Here is a 24669-nt window from a genome sequence, read left to right as displayed (position 1 = left end):
CCCACTTACTGGGTCAGGCTGTTCACCTCTAAAGCCCAGCTGGACTGCCCCACCCTGGCCCGGATCAGATCACCACTGACTGGAAAGAGTGCGGTTTATGCACACATTGGGGGTGTCCCTGGCCCAGAGATCCTCTGGGTAACCAGCTGGCACGTGGCTGGCGCTCCACCGTGGACGTGTCGACGGCTCCTGGGACTGGGATCTTGGGTTTCCTTCCATTCCCTAGCCTGGTCTGGACTGGACGGCGGCTGGACCTTGGAGATCGCCGGGGACCCTAATGTGGGAAATTAGCTGACCTCCAGATGTCTTTCACAGCCTCCAAAGGATCGCTCCTCATTAGCTTTCAGCTTCGGAGCACATCTCAAAAGCGCGATGCCAAACCCAATTAAGAAACGGTAAACAGTGTGAGGGGTCAATACCTTCAATTTTCTAACCACCTTCCTATGCCTCTCCGATTGTGAAAAAAACAACAGAACAGAAATATCCTTTCCTTGAATCAAGAGGACAGGGGCCTTTTTCTGAGGTGCCGCCGCCAACGATAACTGCAAGATCCCCTTTAAGGGCTGACTAGTCCAGTCTCTACCCACTTACATCTTCAACCCAGAAACTCCAAAAATAGGGAGGCTCGGTGCTGAGCTCCTGGACGCACTCCTCTACCTACAGAGAACATGTTGCGTTTTCCCTTGATAGCTCCAGAGAGGAACAATGCGGCCTTTGGAACTTGAATTCCCCCCCAGAAGAAGAATCATCCCAGCCAGGATGGCAGGGCAAGGCAGGGCTGAGAAGTGCAGAGTCCTGGCCGCCTGTGGAATGTCCAGGCACCGGAGCACTGATAAGCAGCCACCTGTGGCCCTGACGGCCAGGGTCTCCAAAACTTCACGATCCGTTCGATTCTAGCCACTCCAGGGGCATTTTCAAGTGCTGAATTTTTTCGCTTGGGGTTGCTGGGTGGACGTAAAAACTCTCCGAGCAATCACCAGGCAACGCCAGTACCCGAGGCCCGGGGAGTCGACGGTGGCCCAAGGTGACCTCTCCCCCCAGAATCACGTCCCGGTTTAGGGAGGGGAGCCCAAACGCACCCACTATGTTTTTTCAATTAAACAGTCTGATTTACATTTTAAGTAACTCGTCTCGGGCTTCACCGAGCTAAACCCAGAGAGCCCCCGCGCCCCCATCCTCCCCCGCTGCCTGGCGATTACCTTCCGCGTCTGCATCTTCTCGGTTCTCCTCCGAAAGGCGACGTAGGGGTCGTTGTTGGTCGAGCCATCCCTTTTCTCCTGCTTGATCTGAGGAATGAGGGAAGGCCCTCTGCAGTTTTTACGCTTCCTCACCCAGTAATCATAAACAGCCTTAATAAGGTAATCATCCTCATTCAGCAGCAGCTTTGCTTCCTGAAGTGTTACGAGCTTTAAGACAAAAAAGAGAGAGAGAAACCACAGAGTTCATAATCTGCCACAATGACCAGTGATATCCAAAAAGGAAAAGGAGGAGATTTTTACATGAAGATGACATTGTAACTCATTAATTAATCAATCAAGTGGGTTTATTGAGCACTTACCTTGTGCAGAATGCTCAACTATGCGCTTTGGAGTGTACAAGACTCTAGACCGTAAGATTCATTATTTTTTTTTTAATGATCTTTGTTAAGCACGTACTATGAGCCAGGCACTCTATTAAGTGTTGGGGTAGTGTATAAAAAAATAATCAGTTTGGACACGGTACCATGGGGCTCACAGTCTTCATCCCCTCTATTTTACTGAGGCATTTTACTCATTTTACAGATGAGGGAACTGAGGCACAGACAAGTGAAGTGATTTGCCCAAGGTCAGACAGCAGACAAGTGCGAGAGCCGGCATTAGAACCCAGATCCTTCTGATTCCCAGGCCCCGTGTTCTACCCACTAGGCCATGCTGTCCTCCTGGCAGGCAAAGATCGGGTCTCCCAACTCTGTTGTATTGCAAAATCCAATCCCAAGCACTTCCTATAGAGCTCTGCACACAGCAAGCGCTCGATAAATAGCTCGGATCGACCGACTACAATTACAACTGAGTTGGTAGACATGTTCCCTGCCCTCAGCAAGTTCACAATCTAGTGACTCTGAGCTCATGGGCACGTTAGCTGTCATTTCTGCAAACTACCCGGTCTCGAAAAAGATCCCAGTTGTGCCTGTGTCAAGCTTTCTCTCCATTTAAGGTAGAACACAATCGTGCTTGGAAAGAACCGTTGAAAACGCACTGCTACCCACAATTATCAAAGGCAATTGTTTCCTGCAGTCATTAATAGTTTTAATCTCAAATGAAGGCAATGAAAATAAGGGTAGTTGTCTAATATCCCTTATTTCCATTTTCATATGCTTATGACAGAATATCTCCAAACTTTCACCGCTCTAGAATTTGTTTCTCCTATTACTTCAATTAACTTCCATGGGTCAGTTTGTATTATTTTTATGGTACCGTAAGATTACTAGTTTAGACTGAAGGCTCGTTTCGGGCAGGGAACGTCTGTTACATTGTACTCTCCCAAGCACTTAGTACAGTGCTTTGCACACAGTAAGCGCCCAATAAACATGATTGGTTAGGAAACATTTCTAGGTCCTTCTTACTAAGCACTTAATTTCTTAGATTGTAAACTTGTTGCGGGAAGGAATGGGTCTACCAACCTTGCTTCACTGAACTCTCCCAGGAGCTTGGCACAATGTTCCGCACACAGAAAGAGCTCAGTACAAATGCAGCTGATTGATCATAACGCTCTCTGACTTTTTCGAGTCCATCGGTTACCCACATTTGGGTCACGCAGCAGACAAGCGGCGTGGCCGGGATTAGAACCCACGACCTCTGACTCCCAAACCACTAAGCCACGCTGCTTCTCTAAATTTAAATATTCACCTTCCTCTCTCCCTGAAGCCTCCTCCCACCCAACCCCCATGCTTCTCCCAGGCGGGCTCCACCCTACCTGAGGATAAATGGAGAGGGACTGAGGAAGGACAGGAAGGGAGAAAAGGAGGAAACTCAAAGCAGCAAGTTAGAAATGTCCCATCACTTTCCCGCCTTACTTCCCCACCGCTCCACCACCCTCTCCGGAGGGAGCTCTGCTTCGTTTCCCCCTCCGGTCCTACTCCCCCATCCCATCGTCTTTCCGGGATCGTCCGGAGCCCTCTGACTCTTCCCCAGCCTTAACAGCCAAGGCTGGGGCGACCACAACTTGAATCACGGGGCTGCTCTGTTTCCCCACGATGGTTGTGGGTGCCCTGGCCGCTTGGCACACCAACCTTTTGGCTCGGAGTGCCAGAGGAGGCAGCAGTGACCGGCTCGGGCGGTGGAGGCACCGTGACCCTCATTGAAAACATCCTGCGAGACCACATCTGAGGAAAGCTACTCCAGCTACGTACCGGCTTCTCCCCAGTGCAACCTCGGTCTGTGGACTCCGCCGAAACAGAATTACCTCCTAACTTTTGGGCCTACACAACTTGCTTTTCTCCAATTATCTCATCACCGCCTTATAACAAAGGAGCTCTGACTTCCACCCGCCGGCTCAAAGTAGTAGCCGAGAAGAAGCCCGGGTGCTTGAAATACTCTCGAGTCTAAGTGCGGCTGTAATTACATTTCAGGACTAAATTTCCAACCTTCCAGCTAGTTATTTCCCAAACGGGCACGCTTAAAAATCACTCAAGTGAGTAAGTGAGGGGTTGGTGAATACAATGCAATCTCTAAATTCCATCTGAACGCCACAGTGAGGCTCAGGGTTGGAGTCTCCAAAAAAATTAAGGGCAACTTTAAGACACGGCATAGCAGGAGGCTCCTGGGGTGTTACACTAATACCGAATGTTGTTTAGTTTGGGGATAAAAATGACGTTTCCATTCCATGCGATAACTTTTTTCATGCTAACAAGAAAAGTGGAGTGGGAAACCGACTATCCGATCCATCAGTAAGATTGGGTAACTCTCCCATCAGAGATCGAAATCCAACTGTGTTGGCTTATCCAGACTTTAGATTACTGGACTTGGCCTCGCTCCCAATTAGTGCAGGTAACTGGCTATCACACTGTATTTTAACCCTTTTCCAAAAAATAAAGTTAAATGAAGGTGCGAAGCAAATGAGAGGGGCGTGTATATTGGATGGGGAGCCGGATTTAAATGGGAGAGAAATTGGCAACTAGAAGAAAATCACATCAGGAGAAACATAAACTATAGCAAGTTTTCGAGGGAAGGAGGGAGAGGCAAGGACGAAGAAAGGAAAAAAGCGCGTGGCGGGGGATCTGCCCCACATTCCTTCTCCCCTCCTTCCACACCATCTTGACTCAGGATACTCCCCCCTCTGCCTGGCTAGGTCGTAAAAAAATGGGGGCATTTATATACTATCATGTGAAATGCCGCGTTTTGAATCTAAAAGACTTTGGGTGATTTGCTAAAAATCCACAAACGGTCTCTTAATTAAGAAACTGCCCACAGGATAATTGCCAAGGGTGGGGGTAAATATTTTCACTTGATGTGTGATGACCAGTTCAGAGAAAATACATTTAGGGCTTTTTTAGATAAATGATATCTATAAATATCAGAGATAAAATGCTAACTGTGGTTATTTGCTCAGCGCTTACTACACACCGAGCACTGTACTAAGTACTGAGGTAGGTAGGAGATAAATCAGGCCAACGTCCCACAAGGCACTCATCCTTTTCCAGACTTATCCAGTCTAAGTAGGAGGGAGAACAAGTATTGAATCCCCATTAGACAGATGAGGAAACTGAAGCACAAAAGTGCAAGTGACTTGCCCACGGTCAGACAAAAGGTAGTTGGGAGAGCCGAGACTGGAATCCAGGCCCTTTGACTCCCAGGCCTGCGTCTTTCCACAAGAGCCCGCTGCTTCTCCTCAAAGGTACTTAAAAATCAAAAACTGCACTGGGGAATCAATGTGGCCTGCTGGATAAATCACGGGTCCAGGAGTCAGAGGACCTAGGTTCTAATCCCGGCCGGGGGATCAGACCGGAAGCCCGCTGAGGACAGGGAACCGGTCTACCAACTCTGTTAATACTGTTCTCTCCCAAAGGCTCAGCGCAACGCTCTGCCTACAGGAAGCGCTCAATAAACACCATTTTTTGACTGATTGCTGGAACCGCGTTTCAGGGGCTAAGAAGCTAAAAAGTGGGACCCGTTCCCCGAGTTCTGCCCAGTCCTCCCTTTCCCCCCATTTGCCCCGAGACCACCACGCGGGTCCGGCTCCACTAGGAACCCTCATATCCCTACTGGGGACGTTATCCCATCTCTCCCGCCGTCCCGAATGAACTTCGGTGGCTGCTTTTAAAAATACATTTTCACAACCCCGTGTTTATGCATCACGTGATCGACCCACCACGTCGTTTCCGAAGAAGGCACCGTTACGAGTGAGACTCATCTGTGGGTGACTGCTGAAAATGCTAAGGGGAAAAAACGCGGAGTTTCTACAGATCGACGTTTCGCTCGTCCTGAAGAGAGACGGCAAACAGGTGGTGAGATTGCGGTGTAGCAGTCAGGCCAGAGATGGGGCCTGCATCCCTTCCTAGCGTGCTGCAGCCCCGCCCGCCTTCTTGCTTGTGGCGTCGCAGGGAGGGATCGCGCCTGGCAGGAACGACAGCGAGGGTGGCACGACGCCACCCGCCCCCGCCACAATCGATTTCTTCAGGCATTCGGAGGGAGCGCCCGTCTGCTCCTGGCGGGCGGGAAACGCGCCTACCCAGCTGCCGCGCTGGCCTCTGCCGAACGCGGCGGACAGTGCTCCGCACACAGTAAGCGCTCGGTAAATCGCCGATCGACTGATCTGACGGTAGACGCGCCGCTCGGAACGGGACCGACGGGGTGTTCTTTTGTTCGGAAATCCGGCGAGCACGGTCACCCCCGACTGACCGTCTCCTCGACGTCTACAATCCTGGCTCCATCTCACAGAGGAAACCCGACGCCCTCTCCGTGGGGCGTTGAGCCGGGGTTCTCTGCGTGAGGTCTGCTCACCTCACAGAGTAGCGGTTGCGGAGGTAGACCTCCCACTGTCAGACGAACTCACTCTAGGGGTGACTGAAACGTTTATTTGCTAATGGCACCCCCGTGCAATGTAGCGGGGCAGAACGGCTTCCGCTTCAACTGCGGATCCACAGTGATACGCAGCGTCTTAAATCACGCGGGCCCGCTGCGCTTGACTGAAATCTGTCTTGGGGAAGGAAGCTTGGGGTTGGATGAATCACTCCGAGGGCATCTCACAGCCTTCGTCGTTCAAGGGGTGATTCAAAGATGGCCCTAAGAACTCTTACCTTCGGTACGCTCGCCGGAACCTTTATATCTGCCTCCAGGGCTCTAAGCTGGGAGCTCGTGGTGGGCAGGGATTGTCCCTCCTTATCACTGTATTATATTTTCCCATGCGTTTAGTACGGAGCTAGCACATAGTAAGAGCTTAATGAATACGACTGAATGAAGGAATGAATCAACTCCCGTACTCCGATTTTTTGGACCAGATCTTTTGACCCACTGGCCTCGCATGAAGTCAGGCCGGACGATTCGGGGGCAAAACACCTCAGATTCCAATGCGACGCAAAAATATTTCCACTGCTATTTACAACCGTGAAGTTGTGACTCCACAAAGGGTGCAACGGAAATTGGGGAAATTTAACATGCACAAAAATTTTCACTTTCTTAAAGCCTCTAAAAATAACTGACAATAGCAAAACCCTCGGAAAGACTGTGGATATACAAATCCCTATCATGTAGAAAACATTTTTGTCGAGAGGTACTTTTAGAACCCGTTCCTTGTAAACTAGATGTGGGGGGAAAAAACTGCCTTTATCATCAATGGCATATATTGAGCGCTTACTATATGCAGAGCACTGTACTGAGGACTTGGGAGAGTACAACACAAGAGAGTTGGCAGAAACGTTTCCCCTGCCCACAATGCGCTTAGTCTAGAGATTTAATCCGAGGGAGACAATTTTATCAACACTTTTTAGTACTAAATTCAGACTCTGCTGTACTGTAATAATAATAATGTTGGTATTTGTTAAGCGCTTACTATGTGCAGAGCACTGTTCTAAGCGCTGGGGTAGATACAGGGTCATCAGGTTGCCCCACATGAGGCTCACAGTTAATCCCCATTTTACAGATGAGGGAACTGAGGCACAGAGAAGGTAAGTGACTTGCCCACAGTCACACAGCTGCCAAGTGGCAGAGCCGGGATTCGAACCCATGACCTCTGACTCCCAAGCCCGTGCTCTTTCCAATGAGCCATACCGCTTCAGACTTCTAGAAATGTTAAGTTGGATGGTGGCTAAATGTCCTCCAGATCCTCTGAGGGCAGGGGAAAAAAGAGGAAATGGTTTTATATTCTAGGAGGAAAGGCTATAGTCTCCCCAGTGCTTAGCACAGTGCTCAGGAAATACCACTGATTGCACAGGAACACTTCCCGTTGGTCACCCCTTTGCGATAATTAATTGCTCGTCAGCTCTTTTGTGTACCACACAACAAGGCTTTAGAGTCTTTTAGTGCAGTCTTTCCCTATGTCTTCCACAACTTAGTCCTCTAGGCAGCACAGACAGCCACACCACCAGCCCCTCTTTGTCATGACTCGGAGGGAGAGGGAGGGAAAGGAAAAGAGGGACCCACTTTTTTGGTTAAAAAAAATCCCAGTTTTTTAAAACTTTCCTTATGGAAAATCTAGCCCCAAGACTGTAAGGTCCTCGTGGGCAGGAAACGTAGCTACCAACTCCGTTATACTGTATTCTCTCCCAAGCGCTCAGGACAGCGCACCGCACCCAGGAAGCGCTCAGTAAACTCCACGGAAAGATTACGGTTTTCGTTTTCTAACTTTTTTGCTCACCTCTGAACTTCCTCCAGATATTCCCTCTAGGGCACACCGTGAAGCCCGGTACTCTATTTAAGAATTGGGCTGTGGCTAAATTTAATGGCGAAATCACCACTTCTGTTTCTTGAAAACCCCTTTTATTCTGGGTTCAAAGCCAGAGGTTCACTGCCCTATTATTATTACCATCCTTATCACCGTATCGGTTAAGAGTTTACTGTGTCAAGCACTGTTCTAAACGCTGAGAGAGATACAAGTTAATGAGGTGGAACACAGTCCCTGTCCCACACGGGGCTCACTAGCCTAAGTATTTGCATTCGCCCTCGGTATCTGTATGCTTTCCTCTCCACCTTTCCTTCCTAGTTTAGCTGGTCCTTGTCCACTCTGCTTCTCTAACAGTGTTAGAATATCCCGATGAAAACTGGCATCTGTGTGCTGGGCAAGGGGGCAGTCGGGCGGGACGCCTCGTATTGTAGATGTTAGTAATAATGACGACGGTATCTGGTAAGCACCTACTATGTGTCAAGCACTGTTCTACGCGCTGGGGTAGATACAAGCTAATCAAAGGTTGGACACATTCCCTTTCCCATATGGGGCTCACAGTCTTAACCCCCTCTGTACAGATGAGGTCACTGAGGTCTAGAGATGGGAAGCGACCTGCCCATAGTCACACAGCAGACAAGTGGTGGAGCCGGGATGAGAACCCAGGGCCTTCTGACTCCCAGGCCCGGGCTCTATCCATCCTCTATCTATCCATCCATCCACTAAGCCACGTTGCTTCTGCTAGATTAGAGATCTAGTACCACTGAAGTGGCGAGGAGGCCTGGTGAGCGAGGAGGGCTAGTGAGAGTAGCTCTAATTAGAGTGGAGATAGAAGACAGAAAAAACAGCAATAATGGACCACGTGCTTGGTGTCAGTGGGCTGTTTTTGGCGTTTCGGGCCCTGGCCCGACCCCCCCTTTTGATTAGCCAGTAGCTAAGTTCTGAGAACACACCTACAAGGTTGATGAGACAAGGGGCCAACGCCAGCTACCCTCGCTCGGGGCAGTTTGGATAATAAACTAAAAAAATTGTTGTTGCAGATTCACCCCAAAATGGCAGGTCTGTGAAACCCAATTCCGCCTGGTTATCTAGACTTCCAATTATCTGAGCTGGCCATGGCTCCCTAACAGGCTTTCTACCTCCCAGTGAAACTTCAGAAGGCACTGATTTGCCAGAACACGATTTTCCTACATCTACTGAACCCTGGAACCAAGCAAAAGCCCAGGAGAGGGAAATGAAAACCCAGCCACCTCCGGCAAGTGCTTTAAAGCTTTCATGTGAGACAAGCTCCCAGAACAGGCTCTAAAAGCCTGGGACATCAAGAGAACAATGTAATCCAGGGAAAAACCTGGAGGAAAATAACTTCCATCGAAGAGGAACGCTACAAGGTCCAACTGAAGCGTGACTCAGCCCACCGGCCTCCTACGCTCCCTGGTCCGGGCGGATCCAGGAGGGATTATTCTGTTACACCGTAACAGTACAGTTGTGTACACGCGGTAAGTGCTCAATAAATACAGTCGACTGGGTTCCAATTTTTTTTTAATGGTACTTGTTAAGCATTTACTATGTGCCCGGCACTGTACTAAGCGCTGGAGTAGATACAAGATAATCAGGCTGGACACAGTCCCTGTCCCACACAGGGCTCACTAGTCTAAGTAATTGTATTCACCCTCTCTCTCTGTATTCTTTCCTCTCCACCTTTTCTTCTAGTTTAGCTGGACCTTGTCCATTCCCTGCTTCTCTAACAGTATAAGAAAATCCCGACGAAATCGGCCAGGTAGCAACTGGCCTTGCTCTGTCCTCCAGGCCGCAATGCTTCTCAGTTCCGGGAGCGCTCTGAATGCTATGGTTTCGCCCACTTTTCTAACTTTAGGAAGTTGAGTGGAGTTGGGAATCCCGTTCTCGCTCCTGGTTGCAGCCCAACCAAACCGGGCTCGTGCCCGCCCCAGGGAGAGCCTCGATGGGGAAGGGAATCATGAGAATAAGACAGGGGATGATGATGCGGGGGAGGTGGGTACAGAGGAAGGAGAATAGCAAGACAACTCTCAGGAAAGAGAGAGTTGGGGAGGGGAGAGAGAGAAGTGAAGGAAAGAGGGGAAAATGTGGTTTCACACTTCACCACGTGACTAAAAATGTTCTCTGCACTACATGAGTCAACCAGGGATACTTACTGACCACTTCCTGTGTGCGCACGACTGCCCTAAACATTTTGGAAAGTACATGCCCAACTCTGTCCTCCTCTCCCCTACTGTCGTCTCTGTTCTGTATCATCAGTGCACCTGAATCTGAACCCTTTAAGCACCAGTCAGTCACCCCACCCTCAGCCCCACAGCACGTATGTATATATCTGTAATTTATCTTAATATCTTTCTCTCCCTTTAGACTGTAAGCTCCTTGTGGGCAGGAAATGTGTCTACCAACTATGCCCTGGTGGACCCTCCCAAGTGTTTAGCCCAATGCCCTGGTACACAGTAAGCGTTCACTAAGTACCACTGATAGACCGATTACTGTACAATAGTTGGTAATAATAATAATAATTACGGTACTTGTTAAACGCTTACTGTATGCCACGCACTGTTCTAAGCGCCGTGGTAGATACGGGTTAGTCAGGTTGGACGGAGTCCCTGCTCCATATGGGGCTCGCGGTCTTACTCCCCATTTTTACAGATGGGGCAACTGAGGCCCAGAGAAGTGAGGTGACTTGCCCAAGGTCACAAAGCAGACAAGTGGCGGAGGTGGGATTAGAACCCAGGTCCTTCGGCCCGTGCTGTATCCACTAGGCTCCGCTGCTTGCACACAAGGCGTTTACAGACTAGGAAGACGAAACCACGGAGATAAATGAGAACCCCCTGACAGAAGGCAACACCGAAATCTGGAATGGTGGTTGTAAGTGAGAAAGGGTCAGCTCCCTGAAGCGGGGGGGGGGGGGGGGGAGGAGGAGATTTCCAATGACTAAAAAAAGGGTCAGGCTGATTGGCGGTGGCCCAATTTTCTCAGTACGGCCTCTGCTGTCCCCAGCTCAGAGGAAGTTTCAAATGTCACGGCCAACAAGAGGCCACGGCAAGAAATCCCAAGGCTACGCAAACGTAGTATTTGGAGGGCGGAACACAGAGGAAACAAAACAAAATGCCAAGGAGATGAACGGGAAGTCCAAGAGGGGTTTTCGTTAGACGGTACCTGATTGGAACTGGCTTTTTCGAGCCTATCGATCATAATTTCAAACTGTAGCGGCTTGATTTCCATCTTCCTGTTGAGTCTACTTAATAATGTCTCATCTTCAGAGTCCATATCATAATCTGGTTGCTCATTGTCCAGATTAAAGGCTGAAAGAATAGAGAAAACATGCATCATTTTTCCATAGTTTCCATTTGTGTCCTGATCTGCAGATCACAGAAATTAAAAATTAAATTTAAAAATTAAAATTAAGGTCACACCTTAGGTTCTTAAGGACATGGCGATGTTTAGCAAAATTAAAAAGAACTCAAGAGCACTGTCCTTTTCCATTTTTAACACGTAACTTTATTAAAAATTAGTTTCCGCACCTGAAGGCGAAATCTATTTCATTTAATTTGCTGAATAAATCAAAACAGAACAATCCACGGCGCACCCTGCGGCACTCTCACGTCGCTTTAGCCGGTTTAGCAGAAGTTGCTTAAACTCCCCCGTCCCTCCGCAAAAAAAAAACCAAAAAAAAAAAAAAAAAACTACCATTCAACTTACGTGGGAAGAAACAAGCGGCATTCTGAAAGGCCGTTTCTTTCAAAAGAGTAAAAATGAACCGAGCTTCTCTCCCCGCAAACCGCTCTTGGTGACATGCTTCCAAGCACTGCTAAATCCAGCAAATGAGAAAACTCTCCCAACTGCCATGATTTCCCTCTTTAAACTTTAAAGTCCAAGAGGACCTAGTGGGTGGCTCTGCCCTCCTCCTCCTCCGGGCCGGCTGACCGAAAGGAAGCACAGCTGGCCGTCTTCCACATGACACTCGCATTTGAGGTGCTGCGACCTGGTCTGGGGACGGAGAAGTTAAGCCACTTGGCCAGGGTCACGCAGCAGACAAGTGGCGGAGCCGGGATTAGAATGAAGGTCCTCTGAATCCCAGGCCTGGGCTCCATCCACTAGGTCCTCCCTTGATGTCCCCCCCACCCCCGCCACCAAATGAAGTGATATCACCCCCCACTAAACTGTAGGTCCTCTCCCTTTTCCTGAGGAGTCACCCCTCACTCCCATAATAACTTTTTTTTACTTTTTTTCTTAAAAAAATGCCATTCCATTCCCCCATTCCTCCACATATCCATTGGTACCACATTGGCCAGGACAGAAATCTGGAAGAACAACAGATTTGACTGGCTAATAATAAGAGTAATAAGAATGATGGTATTTGTTAAGTGCTTACTATGTGCCAGGCACTGCACTAAACGCTGGGGTGGCTACAAGTAAATTGAGTAGGAGACAGTCCCTGAACCATGTAGGCACAGAGAGGTGAAGTGACTTGTCCAAGGTCACACAGCAGACAGGCGGCTGAGCCGGGATTAGCATGACCTTCTGATTCCCAGGCCCGTGCTCTACTACATCACACTACGCTGCTCTCTGCTAATGCCCTCAAGTGGATTTACATGAACGGTTGAGCTTTAGTTTCGACGAGAAGAAGGATCTGACTCTCGGGGCATTGCCGGTTGGAAGAGAGGCGGGGGCGTCTCCATCTGTAGAGCTATTTCATGAAAGAACAGCCAAACGTGTGGATCGGTTTGGTGGCTGAGCTTCCTAGAGACAGAGCCTCTATGTCTCTGAGTCCCCTTACTGCCCAGAGCTGTGCTAATTATCCCAAATGAAGCCTCACTACAGCTTCCAAGACTGCATGTAAAAAGTGTGATTTCTTGGCTGCGAATACACCAACGGAAGACAGTATTTTCTGCCACCGCTGATAAAATAGATTTGCCCCAGGCAAGAACTTTTTTCCTCACCAACACAGGTTATGGACCTCCCCATTGTGAACGCTGTGAATTCCGGTAAAAGGAAATCACCTACATGGGAAAGCTTAAGCACGGTATTAGAAGGAAGTTGAAATCGGTCTTTCTAAGAATATTTTCCGGGACGACTACTAGTGGATAAAGAATTCCGTAGGATCCTCCCACGCCTCTCTTCAAAAGAGCTTTAAGGTGTGACGGAGGAGTTTGCAGATAAATGAACGCGACTCTAAGGTGCGGAATCTAAACTGTAAACTCGTGGGCAGGGAATGCATCGCTTACTGTCATACTGTCTTCTCCCTAGCAGTTGGTACAGTGCTCTGCGCACAGTAAGCGCTCAATAGATACGACTGACTACAGAAAGGCGACCATCCGTCCACGACTCCTATTTAACGTCGGAGACTCAAAAGACTAGACTCCGTCTCCCTTCTTCCTCTTCGCACACTGTCTCTGCTTCTGAAAACTGGCCGAAACTCCGGCCCCCTGCACCTTTCCTCTTAAGAAATCCCACCTTCGTTCACCTCCGTAGTCACCCGATGAAAGGGCAGGTGAGCTGCAGCCCGGCTTTTGCCAACGGCGCATCCACCCCGACCACACAAACCACTTCCCTGCTGTAAGTTCACGTTCCTTTCCGAGGAACTCGGCTAGTAAAAGTCGGTAATAGAGTTTCCTCCTTAACCACTTCAAATCATTTTATGGACTACATGCAATTTAAATTTAATGGTCCTCGGAGAATCGTCCACTCAGATGCCTTAATTCGGCATTTGCTCCTCATCATCTCGCGTGCATTAGGTGCTTCCCTATCATCCGTTATGTATTAAGCTCGGGCTTCAGTGTGTTTCCTGGACAAGCAAAAACTTCCTTGTTTGGCTCCCAACAACACAACGGAGTCACCAAGGGAACTGCTCGTTCTAACAGGTGGCCAGCCCTTGTACCCCGCAACCGGAGATGTCATTTCGGCACTTCTAAGTCAGTCAATTGTATTTACTGAGTGCTTACTGTGTGTGCAGAGCACTGTACTAAGCCCTGGGCAGAGGACAACAGGCACATTCCCTGCCCACAATGAGCTTACAGCCTAGAGGGGGAGGTAGACAATGATATAAAAAAATAACATTACAGATAAGTAGATAGGTGCCCTGGGCCTGAAGGAGAGATGAATAAAGGGAGCAAGTCAAGGCGGCGCAGAGGGGAGTGGGAGAAGAGGAAAGGAGGGTTTAGTCGAGGAAGACCGCTTGGAGGAGTTGGGCCTTCAATAAGGCCTTCAAGTGAGGGGGAATCACTGTCTGTCAGATACGAAGAGGGAGCGTGTTCAAGGCCAGAGGCAGGCTGTGGGTGAGAGATGAGTGGCGAGACAGACGAGATCGAGGTAGAGTGAGAAGGTTGGCATCAGAGGAGCCAAGTGTGCGGGCTGGGTTGGAGTAGGAGAGGAGTGAGGTGAGGTACTTCTTCCTCCTCTGGGTCCGTTCCAACTAAATCTGGAGGGGCTGGGTGGCTCTGCGCACGGAAAGAGTTCAATAAATAGGGAAATGAACAGGGAGGCAGCGTGGCCCGGTGGAAACAACCAGGCTTGGAAGTCGGAGGACCTGGGATTTCATCCCGGCTGCGCCACTGGCCTGCCATGTGAACTTGGGCAAGTGCCTTAGTTCCCTCGCCTACAAAATAGGACTCAACACCCGTTCTCTCTCCTGCTTAGACTGTGAGCCCCATGTGGGGGACTGATCACCTTATATCCACCCCAGTGCTTAGTACAGTCCTTGACGCGCAGCAGGTGTGCTTAACAAATACCACAATTATGATGAGTTACTTTTACTACTTCTAATAATGATAAATAGCATCGACTGATTGTCAGTGCAAGTGCGAGGCCAAGACACAGCACGAAGATGGGTGTGGCACTCGGGGGGACGAATGGGACTTCGAAGCTCTGTGTGGAAAAAGAACTGGGGAGGGCCAGAGTCAGTGTCATCTGCGAGAGAGTGAACGCACACTCAAGCAGACAGCGCAGCACCTGCCAGGGAAGAAGGAGAAAGACGGTGGATGAACGAGACAGCCAGAGAGATAACTGAGTTAAGAGAGAACTAAACCTAGGGCGAAGATATACCAGGGGAACAGGAAGTCCAGATTAATGGGGAGAAAGGCAGGGACAAAACAGACAAAACAGAAGAAAGGAGAAAAAAAACTCCAAGAGGCTAGTGAATTTTTCATGGGCCTCTGATCACACGCTTTGATGAGGAAGGTGAGACTAAATTCCATCTTAGGGTTTTCTAGGATAGTTGTTGATTAGCCATGGAAACGTACGGCATCTTTAAAGCCGATGATATAAGGGACTGTCTCTGTCTCGCGTGACTCGGGGACCACCAGCCATTTCTTTAGAAGACTCTCGGGGGCCTGGAAGAAGTCCCTGACATCTGGGGAAAAAGTATGGGGCTGTTCCCGTCGTTGAAAAGGGGAGAGGGGTGAGATGACCCTGACCACCTTCTTGAGACACAGAACTCTCTCTCCACTCCTTAAAACCTCCAGCGGCAGCTCCGCTCTCCTCTGCATCCAACAAAAGCTCTTCACTATTGGCTTCGAGGTTCACCTCTGGCGAGCTCTTTTACAAATTGGCCGTCTTCACCTCCTCGAACTCTTTGCTTCTCTCAAGCTCACCTTCTACCTGTACCTCGCCTGACTCTCCCACCCTCGACCCCCTACTTACTCTGTTCCCCAGGTCGCGGACCGGGGAAGCCCCTAAACCCACCAGGCCATCCCGTCTTAAAAGTCCTTTGAAAAATCCCACCTCCTCCAGGAAGTCTTTCCAGATTAATTCCCAACCCAGGTCAGAGGCGAGTCTCACCTTCTCTGTGGCTCAGTTACCCCATCTGAAAAATGAGGATTAAATCCTACTCCCTCCTAGTTAGACTGTGAGCCCCATGTGGGACGGGAACTGTGTCCAACCTGATAAACTCAGTGCCTAGAACAGTGCTTGGCACATAGTAAACACTTAACAAGTACCATAATTATTATCATGCATAAAAACGTACATATGTAAGAGTGAATACATATTCAATTGTACGCTTAATTATATATTCCAACTTATTCTGATATCTTCCAATTCATTTGCACTATTTTGTTCTTGTTCTTCTTCCTGCTCTATTTCCTGTCTGTCTCCTCGATTACCCCAGAACTCCAACACTCAACGCGATGCTTGGTACTTTTACGAGCACTTGAAAAACAACACAGTGAATTAGACTGCAAGCTTTTGATGGGCGTGGAATGTATTTTGCTCCTGTTGGACCTCTCTGAAGCGCTCTAATGCCACGTTTTCCCCTCCATAAATACTAATGTCTGATCGGTAATCGTTACGTAGCGGCTAGCTTACCTTTGATAACCACACAGATAGTAAAACAAACCAAACTATCGATCCGCAACCACTAGAAAACACAAAGAAGCTGGGGAACGACCACTACGGCTTTTGTGACTCTCGAACCGTGCTTTTTTTGTTTTTTCTATGACACGCGGGCCAAAGGAGACGGTAGGGATTTTCCAAAAAAAAATAACCAAAACCATTTTCAATATCATCTGCCCTGAGATTCCCGTGTCCTACTGCCCCCCTGTGTATTCTGACACTAAATGCTTAATAGATACTATTACTACTACAAGAAGCTGTGTGACCTTGGACAAGTCATTTCACTTCTCGCTTCTGGACACACTGCAGGAGCCTATTCTTGGAACACTTCCTCTACCCAGGGTGGGACGGGGAGGGAATAAAACCCTCAACCCGGAGGCACGGTGAGGAAACACTAGTCCTTTGCCTTGATCAATGCCATCCACATACGTAGAACCTTCCTCCCGTCGAGTTCTGGCCAAAGATGTGCCTCAGTCAATCCGTGGTATTTACGGAGTGCTTACCGTGTGCAGAGCACTGAACACAGGAAGGAGAGAAAAGAGGGAAACCAGTTGTTCTGGTGAGCTGCTGTGTGGCCTCCAAACTACCTCTTGGGATTCTCCAGCTTCGATCGGTCACCCGAACTTCCTTACGCCTTTAATTTGAAAGACACCACCGCAGGCCAACGTACAGAGTTCCAAAAACATAAACTAAGGAAACTGAACGAGAAATCTTTACTTTTAAAAAAGAAAAAAAAAAACCCTCATCTCCCTCGCTCATTCTTTCTCCTTGAGGTACCTAAAATATCGTCTGGCGGAACGATATTCCGCTGTTTTGTCGATGAAAATGATGCCCTGTAAAGACGTCCCCAACTTGACCGGGGCTCGAGGTCACATTAGCTCCAGTTCGTCACCCTGTTTTGTTTCCCGAGTTAACGATTCCTAAAGTAAAACTATGCCACAGTTATGAGTCAGTAATCTCAAACTCATTCTTTCTGTAAATCCTTAAATGCACGAGAGCACCTCGTCAATAAATCCACGATATTTCCTGAACACTTGCGGGGTGAGGAGCCCTTTACTAAGCACTTGAGAGGGTACAATAGACACAATTCCTGCCCTCAAGGAGTTCACGATCCTTACTTCCCCAAAATGCTCCCTGCCGATCAGCACGGTCCAGTGGAAAGAGCCCAGGGCTGCAAGTCAGGAGACCCAGGTTCCAGGCCTGATTCTGCCTCTGGCCTGGGGGGAGACCTTGGGCAAGTCACTGAACTTCTCTCTGACTCAGTTTCCTCTTCACTACAATCTCCCTAAAAGCCCCGGGCGAACCAGGGACTCTGTCTGACCTGCTTGTTCTGTAAAGTGCTCGGTGCATAGTAAATGCTTGGCAAATAAGCATGATTAGCATTATGGTCAATAACATAATAAGTCCACGATCTGCAGGTGGCGAGTTCACCCCACTCAGATAGCCAAGAGAAGGCCATCCACAAGGTGCTTGGAGTTCTGCAGCAAGCCAGCAACCGAGAAGCAACTTGGCCGAGCGGAGACAGCCCAGGCCTGGGAGTCGGAAGGACCTGAGTTCTCATCCTGGCTCTGCCACTTGTCTGCTGTGTGACCCCGGGGAAGTCACTTCACTTCTCTGGGCCTCAGTTCCCTCATCTGGAAAATGGGAAGGAGGACTGTGAATCCCACTGAGTTCTCATCCTGGCTCTGCCACTTGTCTGCTGTGTGACCCCGGGGAAGTCACTTCACTTCTCTGGGCCTCAGTTCCCTCATCTGGAAAATGGGAAGGAGGACTGTGAATCCCACGTGGGACAGGGACTGTGTCCAACCTGATTACTCTGTATCTATCCCGGTGCTTAGAACGGTGCTTGGCACATAAGTGCTGAACAGATACAATGATTACCATTAGTACTGCAGGTCTCCTCACATACATCCGCACCTCCCAGTTTCACCCAGCTCACTCCTGCACTCAAGGACCACAGCTCACTATGGCTCCTTCAGCCACTGCCCCAGACCCTCTTTCCTGCCCTTGGCTGCTGACAGGAAGCAGCTGAATGGCACTAGCCGGACAGAAATCAAAGCCATTTCTGTTTCTTTCCAATCCTGAAATCTTGCTCGATCCTGAAACTGAGGCGAAACGATGAAATGCCTGAAGAGAGTCACTATACGTGTAGGAAAACAAAAAGGAAACTGGGGATCGAGTAATAATATTAATAGTGTCTCCCTATTAACTGACAGACTCGGCAGACACGTTCTCTGCCCACGACGGGCTTCGAGAGGGGGAGACAGGTCTTCGTGTAAATACTTTACAACATATAACTTCAAGATACCTCCCCATCCGCAACAAACTCAAAGCCGACTTCGCCGCCGGCGGCCGGGAACGGGCTTTTTCATCACCCGTGGTACTTCCTGAGCGCTTACTGGGTGCGAAGCACTGTACTAAACGCTCGAACACAAGAGAGTTAGGGAAGACACGATCCCCGCCCGATTGACTTCCACGTCTAGAGGATTCTTGACCACCCAGACGCTCTTTAGCCAACCTCCACATTGGCTCCGTTTACGGCCTACAAAGCGAACAGTCCTCCTCCCAACGAGGAGACAGCCTCCAGAGACGTGCTGGAGGCTGACGTGAGCTAGACCGCGATCCACGAACTTACGCTGAATGTGAATGAACTGTTTCGGCTGCTTAAACTCTCCTTTGTAGAGCCGGTTGTAATAGATGACATTGCTCTCGGCCTCGGGAACTGGAATCACCATACTTTCTTTCTTTTCTCTAAACACTTGCTGGGCTGAAATAGCTCGTTGTAAATGGTGTTCCTGGAAAACGCAGAACGGACAATATGAGTGGGGGGGGGGGGGGGGGGGCGCATCGTGAAAAGATCCAACATACAGTACTGCTTAACGGTTATCGAGTCCAGTTTTCGTCCCCGTCCCGGGGACTCCCGTAACAACAAACCATATACTTGCCGCCGGCGGTCTTCCTTTAAGAGTCGGACCCTCATGCTCCTTGGCCAATGAGACCGAATCAATCCCCTGGAGTCAGGGGTATTGCTACGGGGGCACTGACGGGTGAGTTGCACGAATCTGGTCCGTTCTAGGTACTCGGTAACGTGAATAAAGCCAGGCCGCAGTCTGGGTTACAAGATAAAGCAGGGCTCGGCTCCACGCTTCACTACCCCGAGTCGGTAGGATGAGAGATACAGCTTTAGCCGAAACCCAAGGAAAAACATCCCGATGACAGGTGCTGCTAAAACCTTAGAAAGGGCTATCGGGAGAGGCAGTCAGTCAACAATATTTCTTGGATGCACCGCTCTGTACAAGTATGAGAAATATCCCTCCGGAAAGTCTTAAAAACTAGGATAGAACCCATTTGTTTGGGATGATTTCCATGCGGTTCTGTCCAGGGACAGAGGAATGGACAGGGTGACCTCAAAGGAGTCTTCCTAGCCTTACGAATCGTTGCCCATATGGTGACCTCCAGGGAATTCGGAGAAGCAGCGGGGTGTAGCGGATAGAGCCCGGGAATCAGAAGGACCTGGGTTCTGCTCCCAGCTCCGCCACCTGTCTGCTGGGCGACCTCGAGTAAGTCACTTCACTTCTCTGTGCCTCGGTTCCCTCATCTGCAAAATGGAGATTAAGACTGTGAGCCCCATGAGGGACGTGGACTGTGTCCAACCTAATTCGCTTGTCTCCACCCCAAGGCTTCGTCCCGGGTATGGCACATAGTAAGCGCTTAACAAATACCATTACCAAAAAAAAAAAAATAATAATAATTCACATGTAGATAAGAGCTTTAGGTGAAACTTCCAGTTATAAATTCAGGGCTGGATGCCCAAATAGTTTCTTTGGCCAAGCTGTCCCTTTACGCACGGTCTCACTGACCACGATTTGCTATAAAAGAATGAGCAGAAAGAAACTATCTCGGATCTGCCTCAAAGATGTGGAGGGTTGAAAAATGAGGCGGGGAAAAATGTCACCAGATCTAAAATCAAAGTAACACCCGCCTTCTTACCGAAGAAAACATTGGGTTTTCCCAATTACTCAACAACAATAACCTTAAAATAGTTCTCCAAGACAAGAACCCACGCTGGGGAAAAATAACAAACACAACTCAAATCTGTATACCGTGAAATATCTCAGTACTGAGGGCCGTAACAAAAACCTCCATGTGACGAAGTGTTCCTCTGCTCCTGGCAACACTACCCAATTTAACACAGCCAAAAAATGTTGCCCAAGATCTCCCACGTGACAAGGCCCTCCTAACCAGGTCTTTTGTGTTCATTAATGAACGATCTAAACTGATGGAAGAACAGAGGAAACCCATTAAATAAATTTTAATAAAGTGTGAGGCAAGGAAACGGGATTAATCATTTCATTTGATCTTCTTTTCCTTACCCGTTACAATATATCGGCACCTTAGGCTTGTTCTCTGAAACCAACAGTCCCTTTCCTTCAAGTGACAGAGTAAAATTTCTGCCAGAATCAATCCTTGCTTCTAAAAAAATATAAATAAGAGTGTGTGACTGAACTGAATTCCTTGGAATTTTCTGCTGCTGGCGGTGACAGGAAAAAACAAAAGACAGACGCAAAGGAGGAAAAAACAAAAGACAGACGCAAAGGAATTCTAAAAGGACTTCCAGAGAGAAAAGGAATGCTCGCCTGGAAGTAGCAGAGCACGGATCGTGGAGTCGGAAGGACCTGGGTTCAAATTCCGGCTCCTCCACTTGCCCGCTGTGCGACCTCGGGCCAGTTATTTCATTTTTCTGGGCCTCGGTTCCCTCGTCTGGAAAATGGGGACTAAGCCCGTGAGTCCCTCGGGGGATAAGGACTGTGTCCGATCTGATTAGCTTCTAGCGACCTCAGCGCTTACTCAGTACAGTGCCTGGCACAGAGCGCTTAACCAATATCATTTATAAAAAAAGAAGAGAGGAAGGCTCAGCAGTACTCAGTGCAAGTGCCAAGGGAAGTTGGAGAAGTCATCGCTTCCCCGCCACCCCGAAGTCTTATCACGGCTGTCACACTGCTGCTCCCTGCCCCCCCCCCCCCAAACACACACACACACACATACACACACACACACACAAACACCTCACCGCCCTCTACCCTTTTGGCCAGAAAGGGGCTCATGGGACTGCAGAAGTTCCTGAGTGGCTCAGTGGAAACAGCCCGGGCTTGGGAGTCAGAGGTCATGGGTTCTAATCCCGGCTCCTCCGCTTGTCAGCTGTGTGACTTTAGGCAAGTCACTTCACTTCTCTGGGCCTCAGTGACCTCATCTGGAAAACGGGGATGAAGACTGACAGTCCCCACGTGGGACAACCTGATCACCTGTATCCCCCCAGCGCTCAGAACAGTGCTTTGCACATAGTAAGCGCTTAACCAATACCAACATTAAATACCAACATTATTAGAGCCCGGGGGCTGGGAGTCAAGGGACCTGGGTCCTAATCCCGGCTCCGCCACTTGTCTGCCGTGTGACTCTGGGTAAGTCACTTCACTTTTCTGGGCCTCAGGTTTCTCAACTGCGAAAGGGGGTGTCAATATACTGTCTCCCTCCTTCTTAGACTGCGAACCCCAGGTGATGAACTTGTTACCTACCCCGGGGCTTAGGACAGTGCTCGTCACAGAGTAAGCGCTGAAGATATACTTAAAAAAACAAAAACCCCAAACAGTGAACAAAACAAAAACCTCGCAGCTGCTGCAGTTCCCCATTTCCCAACTTCATGTACACCTGTTTTCGTGCGAAGGGGTGGAGGACTGCACAGGTCCCTGACTTTCACAATACGCTCCTCCCCGTGCGCTGCGCTGGGATAGGCGATCCGAAGTTCTCCGAACATCATTCCGCTACAGTTTACAGGAGGAGGATGTCTTCAGGGAATCAAGAAAGGGTAACTCTGATATCCCGAAATCCAAATACTGAGACGGCTCTGATGTTGGACCCAAAGACGATCATCCGCGTTCGGACCTCTCAGCCTTGCAACTGAATGTGTGGCTTGTACCGTTAATTGGTTTAACTGTGGTATTCGTTAAGCGCTCACCGTGCGCCAGGCACTGTACTAAGCGCTGGGGTGGATACGAGCAAGTCGGGTTCTGAAATCACGGTTAACTGGATGACGCTTCAGTGCTCTGGTTTTCAAAAGCATGTTTGAAAATTTTAAAAACAAACCAGCGCCATCACTTAGACAGGCAAATGTACTCCCAAAGGTGACGGGGTGGATCAAACAACTCTTCATCTGCCTGGGCTATACATTTCATCAACCTCATCCCTACCTCCAACCTCTCCCCTTTTCGGGGACCAGACCACTGTTTTAAAACATCATCCTGAACGCCTCGCTCCATGGTTATTGTTGTTGTCTCTCTTTCCCGATTAGACTGGAAGCCCGTCAATGGGCGGGGATTGTCTCTGTTGGCGAACTGTACATTTCAAGCGCTTAGTACAGTGCTCTGCACATAGTAAGCGCTCAAAAGATACTACTGAATGAATGACTGAAATGGCTTAGAAACTGCCAAGGGTTACCCATGTCCCCGCACACCACACCAAAGTTCCTGACATTGGTTTCAAGGCGCTCCGCTTTAGCCGTCTGCTTCCTCGCCCAAGTCAGTACCGCTGACATTCTTCATTCGTCCTAAACAAACCTGTTCACTATACTACACTCGCAACTCTCTCGTGTTCATGCTTTTTCCTCCTGTCTTGATGTTCGTCCTCTCTCATATCAATCACTGTGGCTTAGTGGATAGAGCCCAGGCCTGGGGGGGGGGGGTCAGAAGGACACGGGTTCTAATCCCGCCTCCGCCACCTGTCTGCTGTGCGTCCTTGGACAAGTCACTCCGCTTCTCCATTCCTCAGTTACCTCATCTGTAAAACGGGAATTAAGAATGTGAGCCCCAAAGGGGACATGCACTGTTTCCAACCATACATCTACTCCAGCACTTAGTATACCACCCGACACACAGTAAGCACTTAACAAATACTATTAAAAAAAAAACAATGACATTTATTGGCCCCTTGATGCGTGCAGAGCACTATGCTAAGAGCTTGGGAGAGTAAAAAACGGTAAGTAGACATGAACTCGGCTCTCAAAGACTTTACGGTCCTGTGGGAGACAGACAAAATAAATAACAGGAAGGGGAAACGAGCACGTGCCACGGTCTTCCCCATCTTCAAAAGCCCTCCTTAAAAAGTGGCCCCTGTAGAAAGCATTCACCAGCTCATTTCCATTCTCCTGGTCACGTCGTTCTGGCAGCGGCTCTTAGCGCTCATGAATTCACATTATGGCTTTATAGGTTCTGTTTCATTTTTCCACACTCTTGCTGTTTACTACGTCAATATTTCTCCTCCTATCCTCATATAGAGATGTACAATTTGGGCCTGCCGGTCTCCTCCGTTAGACTGTAAACTCCCCGAGGCAGGGATCGAAGGGGCCTAGTATGGGGCTCGGCTTTTCCCAAGGCACAGCTCCACTAAAACGGACGAACCAAAGCACGGACCAAGACAGGCTAGGGGAAGTCAGATGAACGAAGGCGTGCACCAAGACACGCCAAGGGAAGTCAAATGAAAGGAGACGTACACGAAAAAAGGCTAGGAGAAGTCAAACGAACGAAGGCACGTGTCGAGACACGGTAGGGGAAGCCAAATGAGCTTCTGAAGCGAAGACATATTAAGGGGGAGTCAAATGAACAGAGCGCGTACGGAGACACGCTAAGGAAAGTTAAATCGACCTGACCAGGCGGTTCCCTGACGTCGCCTGCTTAGGTACACATATATGTTCCCCTCTGAAGAAGGCCCGGCCTAGCCGGGAGGGTGCTTCCCCCAAGGAGAGCCCTGGAAGTGGTGGCCTGAGTTTCCCTTGTCCCCAGGCAGAATTCCAGGAATCGCTGAAGCTTGTGGGAAACCCCCAAGAAGCCCTTTGACATCCACGAAAGCCACAGTCCTGAATTCGGGCCACGGCCAAGCGCTCCTCCGCAACGAACCGTCATCGCCGTTCTCGAGCCACAAGCGCAACGACGACGACGTCAAACATTTCCTTACTCTGAAGAAGATATTCATAACCTAGGGAAATTTACAAAGCCCTCCCCCAGCCAAATGGAGCTGGGGAGATTAAATGTGCCCGGAGGGTGGGGTGAGAAAAAAGACAGAAACCTGCTCTCCATTCTTTAAGGAAAGGGACTGGAGCCAAAGATCAGATTGAGCCTTAGCTGTTTCCCAATTAGACCTTCGGGATAAACCTGCGCCGGACCGTACGTTGTCACCTCTCTGACATTTTGTCAGCCTCGCCTGAAATGCGGAAAGCAACTCTAGATCAAAACCCCCCGCGTCTCAAGCACGGTCCGGTCACCGCGGCCACATTCCACTGGCTTCCAAAATCGATTGCCTTTTCAGATTTAAGCAAGAAACGTCTGTAATCACACGTCCAAATAAACCACGGTTTCGAAAGGGCACGCGATTCGTTGCCAGAGAGGAAAATGAGAATTCAGAGGTCTCGAAGAACGG

At 49.2% G+C, this 24669-nt stretch overlaps 1 protein-coding gene across 1 annotated transcript in view; it reads right to left on the bottom strand.

The window, feature by feature from the left end:
* The window catches only part of EPC2 (enhancer of polycomb homolog 2), an 82418-nt gene that overhangs the window by 27132 nt on the left and 30617 nt on the right, over positions 1-24669 (bottom strand). Inside the window, exons 2-4 of the mRNA XM_029071935.2 lie at positions 18839-18998; positions 11032-11177; positions 1200-1406 (exon numbers count right to left, since the gene is read on the bottom strand). Of these exons, the coding sequence (XP_028927768.1) occupies positions 1200-1406; positions 11032-11177; positions 18839-18998 (513 nt within the window). The remainder of the gene's footprint in view (positions 1-1199; positions 1407-11031; positions 11178-18838; positions 18999-24669) is intronic.

The sequence above is a fragment of the Ornithorhynchus anatinus genome, chromosome 9 (assembly GCF_004115215.2).
Source record: "Ornithorhynchus anatinus isolate Pmale09 chromosome 9, mOrnAna1.pri.v4, whole genome shotgun sequence".
Classification (NCBI taxonomy): Eukaryota; Metazoa; Chordata; class Mammalia; order Monotremata; family Ornithorhynchidae; genus Ornithorhynchus; species Ornithorhynchus anatinus.
This window is presented reverse-complemented; position numbering and strand designations above follow the sequence as displayed.